This window comes from Adiantum capillus-veneris, chromosome 27 (genome assembly GCF_014529385.1).
Source record: "Adiantum capillus-veneris isolate H3 chromosome 27, ASM1452938v2, whole genome shotgun sequence".
NCBI classification, from domain to species: domain Eukaryota; kingdom Viridiplantae; phylum Streptophyta; class Polypodiopsida; order Polypodiales; family Pteridaceae; genus Adiantum; species Adiantum capillus-veneris.
In genome coordinates, this window is record NC_140957.1 from 102,106,964 (window position 1) to 102,116,706 (window position 9,743).

General features: G+C 42.7%; 1 protein-coding gene across 4 annotated transcripts; it reads right to left on the bottom strand.

Annotated features, from left to right (window-relative positions):
• Window positions 1–4,759: 4,759 nt before the first annotated feature.
• On the bottom strand, window positions 4,760–8,309 carry LOC147422470 (uncharacterized). 4 transcript variants are annotated; one of them, XM_086502400.1, is made up of 5 exons: window positions 6,987–8,306; window positions 6,468–6,671; window positions 6,020–6,229; window positions 5,494–5,664; window positions 4,760–5,232 (listed from the first exon to the last, which is right to left on the bottom strand). In XM_086502400.1, the coding sequence occupies exons 1-5, from the start codon at window positions 8,063–8,065 to the stop codon at window positions 5,115–5,117; spliced, it is 1,782 nt and encodes a 593-aa protein (XP_086358526.1). In that variant the 5' UTR covers window positions 8,066–8,306; the 3' UTR covers window positions 4,760–5,114. The 4 variants fall into 4 exon arrangements, 3 of the variants coding, with proteins under 3 accessions (XP_086358526.1, XP_086358527.1, XP_086358528.1); XR_015186720.1 differs by lacking the exon at window positions 4,760–5,232 and adding an exon at window positions 5,733–5,873 and having other exon boundaries at window positions 5,528–5,664; window positions 6,987–8,309; XM_086502401.1 differs by lacking the exon at window positions 6,020–6,229 and having other exon boundaries at window positions 6,987–8,307.
• Window positions 8,310–9,743: the final 1,434 nt, after the last annotated feature.

Here is a 9,743-nt window from a genome sequence, read left to right on the forward strand (position 1 = left end):
GTGGGAGCATTTGCAGTTGGGGTTGTCAGCCGTTTGTTGACTGATGATGGCATAGTGCACGAGGGAGATATGCAGGTATTGCATACATACTTGCAGTACGTGTGCGGTACGTCTAGTGGTGTATGGACTTACACGGGAGCAAGACAGCCGAATGCACACGATCACAGCCAGCCAGTGGGCATCGATTGAGAGCGGTTTTCTCTCGCCTTTTGTAATCTTTAGAGTAGGTTCTCTTGCTTAAAGGCACAGTCGCCTTTAAGTGGGAGGTTGTTGGGGTATAGGCGTCTGTGCCTTGCCCGGCCGCCCACAGTCTGGGCGCCCACTGACTTGTATACCTTATACATAGCATAAGTGTATAGGGGGCTGCTCACTCTTTGAGTCTCCCCACCCACATCGTGTCGTGTGTCTCCTTCTCTCTCTCTCGCTCTCCGTCTGTGGTGCTCCCCGATCCCCTTCACTTTTCACAAATGCATTGTCTCGTGAGAAGCTTCAAGCTTTCCGCAAAGCTTTGGGCTTACTCCCCTTTATGGACTGATCATGTCCTCAGGGCATGGCACTTCCCTTTACTCATGTGCCAGCTCTCGTTCACCGCATCACTCCAAGGGGGATTTGTTACCATATACATGTGATAGTGATGTGTGTGAACACACTAGGACCGCCGGGGCATTTTTTCCCTCTTTAGTTTTTCCCCCGAGCATTGTATATATGCCCATCACTCTAGGGCTATCTATATTTCCATTGCATACTAAGTAACAGACTCTCTATTGTGTGCCTTGAGCTTCCTTCGTCTTCTCCAAGCTGTGTGCATTTCTCTGCAACCCTAATTCTAACACATATCTCTCTTTCACGCATGTTAAACAATATAAAAGTGATAAAATCATTAGATTGAATTTAACTAGAATTATATAAAGTAAATCATTGTTTGGGAATGTCTCTTTTATTAAGCGATGAGTTTTCTCCTCGCAAAGAAGCAAACTAAAAATATTAGCATAAATTTTAAAATTTGCTAGATTATATTATTGAATTAACTTCTCACATATTTCACCAGTTTTTCTTCTCTTTACCATGGTTGCTCATTAATGTGTGCGTGTGTGTGTGTGTGTGTGTGTGTGTGTGTGTGTGTGTGTGTGTGAGAGAGAGAGGATAGAATTTACTAGAATTATGCAAGGTGAAGCTTCACTTTAGCATTCTAAAAGAATAGAATGCAAGAGAACTTAGAGAAGTCAAGCCATGTGAGGATGTGAAATGAAAGGTGAAATAAAAAGATCCATTTAATATTTTAAAACCAAAATAACATTTAATGTAAGTTTCAATCATCACCGAAAACATTGAAGGTATGCGTAACTAACTCTCCTCTAAGGCTTCTTTTAGAAAGCCAAAAAGAGAGTGTAGAATGAAAACAACATTTAAAGTCACAAGACTCCACCCTCTCTCAAGAAGTACATGATTTGTTTGTCCTCAATACTTTTAAGGCCCCTTCATGGACACATGTCCATCAATTGGAGATGAATGAACTTTTGTCGCTCTCCCCTAGGGCTTGCTTTAACAAGCCTTAAATTTGTAGCTCCTACCAATGATGGGAATGTTTCCCAACAAGTCCTTTCTCAAGGAACTATTTTTTTTTCTTTGCAATACTCACACACAGCGAGTGATATATTAGAAGCCAAAAGATTTACCTAAAAATCCCTACTCACACTGAGTCAAGGCATCTTCAATAACACATGAGCGAATAGAATCAAGCTTTATCATTCATAAGTCCATAGAGCTAGGCTTTTCTTTTGTGTGTGAAAAGTGTATCAAATCAAGAGTTCAAACAAGGAAAAAGGTGCAAGTCCCAATAACACATGAGCGAATAGAATCAAGCTTTATCATTCATAAGTCCATAGAGCTAGGCTTTTCTTTTGTGTGTGAAAAGTGTATCAAATCAAGAGTTCAAACAAGGAAAAAGGTGCAAGTCCCAACAGTAGGGGTTGGGAAGCCCAAGGATAGAAGTGGGAACAGAGAAAGAAAAGGAAGAGCAAGGGGACCCTAGTTAAACAAGAGGAGAAGCCATCATAAGCCTTTGAGGGGAGTGGAGGGCAAGGAGAGTGGTGGACCATTGTTGCCACCTAAACTCCTTGAATACAAAAAATAGAGATGAATTTGAGGCATCCTTTATAATTTTTAGGTCTTGTCTATGAGCCTCTGAATATCTCACTCAAGAAAATAACGAGGCTTAGTGATCCTGGCACTTCATTCCTAGAAATCTATATTTGCCACATATAGGAGGATGTACAAAGATTCCATAAGGCAATATCAAGATTCTTGACTATGCCAATCAACAACAGCTTCTTAGTTGTAAGTGGGGCAGGGTGAATTCTTTGTTGAATGCACCTCAAGCTCTTATGATTGCAAGGGTGGTGAAAAAATAAGTGCTCCAAAGTTCTCTCTTGTTGTTTTCATATGGGGCATATACCAAGCAACTCCAACCCATAGACATTTATGTATGATAAGCCATAAAAGAAAATTGAACTTTATGGCATGTAGGAATGCCTATAGGCAACAAAATCTGTATTGCCACTTTTTGCTTCAGTTGAGATTCCATCTTTGATTAAGCTCCTCTTGAGACTATCATCCATGCCTCCCTTAGGACTATAAGCATAGTAGATTACTTTAGTTGCTCCCTTGATAGTTTTAGCTTTTGGACAAGATATGGTGCTTACAAGCACCGACTCCTATAGCTTTGTAACCATTGTTGTAATTTCAGCAAAAGACCTAGAGATACCAAAATTAGACATTAAAGTGTTAGTGGGCAGCTACCTGTTGTCCTTGTAGACATCCTTCTAGGATTGGATCCCTTTTTCGAAAGCTATGTGTGATTTTTTGGTAAGTCCAAAGTGTTGATTCTTAGCCAATTTCCCTATCCAAAGAGAGACCTGCATAAGGTGTGCCCTTGCTTAATTTATGTCCAATACATTTTCTTAACCATCTTAGAGCCAGTAGACTTGAGGGGAAGGGGTGCAGTAATGATGTCCTTGAGAGAGAAACTTTTCCAGCTTGGGTAAGATTGAAGAGAGAAGGAGTGAATGTCCCTCTTGATAAGAGAGGCCCAGTAATCGTCTGAATCCAGAGCTCTCATGGTCCACTTAGAGGCTAGCTTGTGAGCGTGTTTGGTTAAATTAAGTATAGCAAGGCCACCTTAGTTCTTTGGGAGGCAACAAGTGTCCCATTTAGCCTTAGCCATCTTGTTACAAGTGTGTGATCCACCCTTTTGGGTTTGAAGAAACTAGATTGGCTAGGCCTTGCATTTAAAAGGAACACATATTGCCATCCACAATGCAACAATTGATTATGTTGCAATTTAGCTCCAAGACATTCTCTGCCACCCTCGTAAGAGGTTGATATCTACCAAGCATTGGAATTGGAGTGTGATCCAAAATAAGCTCCAAATTGACTGTAAATTGTATCAAAGGGATTCCCCAATCATCTTTTGCCTCAATCTACTCCCATTTGAGAGACTAATCCCACAGCTCACGATGTTTAGGACTACTCACTCTACCAAATTCATGCTAGTCTTAGCTTTGATCATCTTCTAAAGATAAAATATAGGTCAATGTGAGTGTTCTTTAAAGGATGAAATTACTCACTTTTGGATGGCTTTTTCAATTATTTCTTGATTTGATTATGCCACGTGTACATGCAAGGAGCTCAGAAGTTGTTTGGATGATAGGCCAAGTGTGAATGTGCCCTAGTATTTGAAAGTCCAAAAAAATGAGATTTTTCGCGATGCCACCACAACCTTTCCCTGTGCACCACGTGGACAAGATTTCTTGAAGATGAGAGGAGAGATTATTTGGATCGTCAATTCCTAGTCTAAGAATCATATTTTGTGGTTCAAATAACTCGTTGTTGCACAAGAGGGATATAAAACATGATGACCTTGACCTTCAGTGTAAAGGAGGTTTTGCTATTAAGTTGAATCTTGGAGTTTTCACTAGGTTAGTAGAGAGATGACAATGTCCACCCATGCACTCTCAAGGTAGAGCTTATATGGAGACTTGACAACTTAAGCTAATATGGCACTCGACTCTATTTACAGTGTTGAGCGATGGGGATAGATTAGTGTATGCAACATGAGCGGCTTGTGACTATGACTACACCGCATGCAACCACCACCACTATGAGCAACCGGCCATTCATTAGTATAGAGTAGATATACGCATTAAAACATCAAAGGGGATATACAAATACATGCTATGGCATCTGGACAAGTTGGGAGCTAATCTTAGGGACTCCACTAGGAGAGAACAATGAGGTGGATGACATGAGAAAAGAGAGAAGAAGAAGAGAATTTTAAAGTCGTAGGAATCTATCCCAAGAGACTTTAAAGATTTATCGGACGAGGAGAGTCGAACTCTAGACCTGTTCTGTGAGAGAGAGAGAGAGAGAGAGATTTCCCTCCTTGTAAAATTGTACGTATCATTTGAAGGGAAATTTTCTGAAAGTGAACGGCAAGTTTTAGGCTAAACCTTCCATAGAAAGTAAGGGGTGCCCTTGCACAAATGATTGCTAATGTGGGCTATGTTTAGTTACTACGTTAATAAAAATTCAGTTTTGAACAGGGAAATTTACACTACAAATGTGAGCTCCGAGTAGTTCACACAAATGTGTAGTAGAGATCAGAGTGTCTTCGGATTCAAGAAATGCCAACCACAACAAGATTTCCTAGTGGCAAGCTTCAAATAATATGTTTGAGAGTTGCTTTTACTCAAAAAGAATAGATGGCAAAATGTCTTGGTAATAGAAAACAAGAGACAAGAATTTACAAGATCCTATACAATCTCATGACAAATAGAGAGAGCCAAGCTTTAAGAGCGCCCACTATAGTACCATATATATACATATATGTGCTCCAATGCTTGTTGAGCGCCGCCAACTGATGGCAACAAATTCCGATGAAGCTCACTGATTTTGTAGTCACTTTCCTTTTTTACAAAACTAGAATCCTTCTCTTTTCCTGAGCTTCTGTGTTTCTCTTATTGGAATATTATTCTGTTCTATACTGAATGAATATCTGCAAAACATATTTGAACCATTGGCAAAATAATAAGCCAATGGTTCAATTTTAACCCCATCTAGTGAGAGTGGTTATGCCTCCCCAAATACAAGAAGTCGACGAAGTCTTCGATCGTTGAGCACCTCTGAACGCGCTTCTGCGCTTTGCATCCACTCCATGCACATCTCAAATAGCTCCTGTACAAACACACACACACAAACATGACAGAGGCAAGAGTTCAATAAGTGTATAAACTCTCTAGCAAGCCTAGTATGCATGCAAACTTCCCGTGCCCAGATATACAATTACATCTTGACAGAGCTTGTCCCTCTACAGCCATATATTACCATTCAAAAAACATAGTTCTCGGAGAGCCAACAATGGAAGAGGGAGTATTGGATAACCTATCTTTGTGCATCACACATCACTAGTCGGGGAAAGCTTTGAATGAAAGTTACCTTGGATGTGTATGCCCATTGATCGGCTTTTGACCATACTTGAGCCAAAGAAACCCATCATCCAGAATGATATTCTCGGTCTTCACCCTAAGATTTACTTTCTTACCATCACAGATATGGTCCTTGTCCTCAAAAACGCCTCCACAAGCCCTCGCTGGAATACTCATACACCTATAACACAGAACGAGATCCTCAACATCATCAGATTCATGAACACCATCAAGACGAGAAATCCTTACCTTACTCAAAAGTATCCAAAATTCGGATTTTAGAAATGAAATGTAGTAGCTCTCCGTTTCATGCAAACTAATAAACTCCGATGTCATAAACCAAGCCTCATAAAACATCATCGATTACCATTGCTGCTCCTACGACACAAGCTGGACTCCAAAGTATGCAGCATATACACATACACCATCAGCAGCTTTATGAACACCTCAACAAGACAATTCCTTATACAAAAGAACCCAAAAGGCCAATTTTAAAAATGGACTGTAGTGGCTCTCCATTGACATTTGTCGATTACCTTGGCCGCTTTTTTGCCTTGATGCCTAGAGGTTGTCCGTGCTTCCTCCATGCAAACCTATCAATCTTTCTATAAAACTCTGTCTTGTTGAGCCTGGTTGCTGCCTGGTTCCCACCATGCACAGGGCCCATGTCATAAACCTCAAGGAAGCTTTCCTGGGGACCGTCCTCTGCAGCAACCCCATGAAAGGGGGAGGGTGAAATCGATGCTCTGCCAGTATTCATCCAGGATGTTACCAATTGTCATCACAATAGCCACACAGCTAAAGAAACATCCTTAATATCTATCACCCAGGATAGATATTAAGCTATCACCATTGGCTTTAACACCATCAGGAATAGCAATCCTTGTTGCAAGAAAAACGCATGGTGGATCTCTAGCTCGTTTCACCAAAAAAAAAAAGTTATCAGACTTCATAACCCCAACCTATTTGAAAACCATCCATTACCTTGGCTGTTCTTTAGGCTTCATGCCTCCAGCTTGTCCACCACATGCAAGCATGCCGATTCTTCCACAAATCTCTGTCTCAATAAGCCTGGTTAACACCTCGTTCCTGCCGTGCACAGACCCCATGTCCTCAACCTCATAGAAGCTTTCATGGGAGCTCTGCTCCGCAGTGACCCCATAAAATGGAGCAGGTAAAGTTGATGGTCTGCCAGAAACCACAAGATTAGTCGATAGTCATTCAAAAACTAAATATCAAAAGAATTCATGTAACATCCTCAAGATCTATCATGAAAGCACAAAAGTGAGCTATTAGCCAATACATATCAAAATTTCTTGAAATTTCTAGGCTTAACAACTGCTTCGACACCAGTGAAGGCCTAATTCATTGGGTAGTTCATTAGTACCTCTATGGTGATGTGCTAACCTGCACAGGTTGCATTCATGGTGGTAAATAAGACACTTTCCATTACATTATGTGCAAATTTGCTTTGATCCCATGTTAAATCAACCTTCCCCTTACTCAAGATGCAAGTTGGAAGTCCGATAGAAGAGGGATGAACTAGGTGTGACATTTGAGAGGCACTCCGTAGAAAGAATAGGGCCAGAAATTCCTCCTGTGACCATGCCCTTCATGGATGCGGGACTGCTCATCGGACACGACTGAAGCTGAAGTGACTTGGGGTGATTGAAATGCTGATCAAGATCACAAACCGTAGTTTCTAACTGGGAAACTTGATCGACACCATGAGAACCGGCATTTTGGTCGGTGCAGCCATCCATAACTGGTGCAGGTGGCAACAAGTCCCAAAGATTGATTTCATTGTTGGTTTCATCCAAGAGTGAAAAATTGAAGCTCCCTTGCCTATCAAGAGCTGACATCTCTCCCTCCATAACTGGTGCAGGTGGCAACAAGTCCCAAAGATTGATTTCATTGTTGGTTTCATCCAAGAGTGAAAAATTGAAGCTCCCTTGCCTATCAAGAGCTGACATCTCTCCCTCCATAACTGGTGCAGGTGGCAACAAGTCCCAAAGATTGATTTCATTGTTGGTTTCATCCAAGAGTGAAAAATTGAAGCTCCCTTGCCTATCAAGAGCTGACATCTCGCCCTCAAATCCTTCGCAGACCCTGGGGACATGCCCAGCCCAAATATTGTCAGGAGGAAAGGGGCTAGGTGGGATAATGAGGATGTCAGATGCCTGCAAGTTGCAGTTGAGAATAGTGGGCGATGTAGTGGGTCCAGACATGTTCTCAGGCTGAAATGGGTGGCACTGGAGATGCTCCGGCTTCGAAGGGGGAGATGGAGAAGCATTGATGAAGCCAATGATCGATGGCGAGCGCTCAAATACTCGCAGGCAGCAAGTACAGACAGGCGACTCCAACAGCCGCGAGACTGTACAATCTGGGTCATAATGCAGGATGATGAGCTCGTTGAGGGGTAGTGGAGAGGATGCTGGGGCAGGTGCAGGGTCTAGGACACCATAGCCGGTGCTGCAATCTCCTTCGACATGGTGAGAGATACTGCTTGCAGGAGAGGGAAGGCGATCATGGAGATCTGCGCCTGCGCCATACGAAGTAAAATCAGGTGGGGGGATGGCCATACACAGGAGGAGAGGGGAGCTTACAAATGGCCCTCTTCTGAGGAGACGTATGAAAGGCAGGGGAAGCGAGGAGAGGAGCGAGCTGCCGAGTATGAGAAAGAAACGCAGATTTAAAGGGCGTATAAGGCGAACGCGAAACCCATCAGACTGATCAGAGATGTGGCGGGCATCTGCGGGAAGGCGCAGGGAAGACGAGCTTTAACGGGGACATCCCCGCCTACCCTTCGTACAGCTTTGGGCCCTCTCCCGGGGCAAAATCATGCAGGAAGAAGGATCGAAACGGGATTTGCTCTGCGTGTTAAGCTTCTATTGGATAAGAAGTAGGAGCCAATGGGTGAGAAACACTTGGACAAATTGCGAGCTTTTCTATTATAGGTTTTAGAAAAAATTAAATCTAGACAAATAAGAAAAACTAACCACCCACCGAGAAAAACAAGTGATAAGAGTAGATTCGCACCAGTGGGGGTGCTACTCTTGCTGTGCGTGAGCAATTTTGGCGTTTAACGAGTAAAAGCGGAAGCAGGTTTATGTGCAAAAATTTCGCTCGCTGCGGGTAGGCGGGGGTAGAGCTCACGATTTCCAACTCTGTCGAAAATCGACAGAGTTGAACAAGGAGGGCGGGGGGGTTCACTTGTCAGCAAGCTGGGGTTAAACCCTGTTTGTGTGAACGTGCCCTAAAATCACGGGGCCTTCGAAGGTCAACAAAAGATGGAAGCTTTCTTATAGCATGCTTTCAGGTAGCATTTTGTACGGTAGATCAGTGCTTAGATTTTGAAAACCTATAAAGGTTACAACTTGCATCCTAGGGAAGGTGACATTGACAAGGAGGGCTGCCTCAAGGTTAGGATTGGACGTATGTGTGCTTGATTTGGGAAAAAGTGTACTTCAGTGGAATCTTCAAAAGATACGATTGACACTCTCTCTCTCTCTCTTTTTCTGTGGGCCGCGCCCAGTGCTTGTACACGTGTTTTGCCATTCACGCACGCAACACGCTTTGTATATTTGGTTCGTAGCCTGCATGAGGAGGCATGGGGCAAGGCAACGAAGAGGCTTGTGGCATCTCTTCTCTCTCTCTCTCTCTCTCTCTCTCTCCCCACAAGGTTCTCTGCCTTGCGTGAACAATTTTGGCATTTAACGAGTAAAAGCGGGAGGAGCTTTATGCACAAACCTTTCGCTCGCTGCAGGTAGGTGAGGGTAGAGCTCACGATTTCCAACTCTATCGTTTTTGACAGAGTTGAACAAAGAGGGTGGGGGTTTGCTTGCGTTAGTAGGCTCGATTTAAACCTTGTCCGTGCAAACGTGTCCTAAAATCAGGAGTCAACAAATATGGAAGTTGTTTCCTAGCAATAGATTTATGCTATAGCAGACTGTAGATTATAGCATGCCTTCAAGTAACATTTTGTATGGTATATTATTAGTGCTTAGATTTTGAAAAGCTAGGAGGGCTAAAGGAGACAACTTGCATCCTAGAGAAGTGACAATTGACAAGGAGAGCAGCTGCTGCAGCACAAGGTTAGCATTGGACATGCACCTAGAATTTCAATGTGGACAATCAAATTTGAGGATAGCCATTCCACATAGCATGGCAAAATGTGTTCCTTGGCTTGGTGGTCGATGTACCTTTCAAATGGTCGCAATTTATTTTTGGCTTACTAAAAGAAACCCTTAGTGTTGTGTT

What these genes read in the sequence shown, in the direction of transcription:
- LOC147422470 (XM_086502400.1), bottom strand. Translation starts at nt 8,065, where the DNA reads ATGGCCATCCCCCCACCTGATTTTACTTCGTATGGCGCAGGCGCAGAT. An exon ending in ACTTCCAACTTGCATCTTGA is followed by an intron (nt 6,672 to 6,986) that starts GTAAGGGGAAGG and finishes GGTTTCTGGCAG; the next exon opens with ACCATCAACTTTACCTGCTC. An exon ending in AAGCCTAAAGAACAGCCAAG is followed by an intron (nt 6,230 to 6,467) that starts GTAATGGATGGT and finishes GAATACTGGCAG; the next exon opens with AGCATCGATTTCACCCTCCC.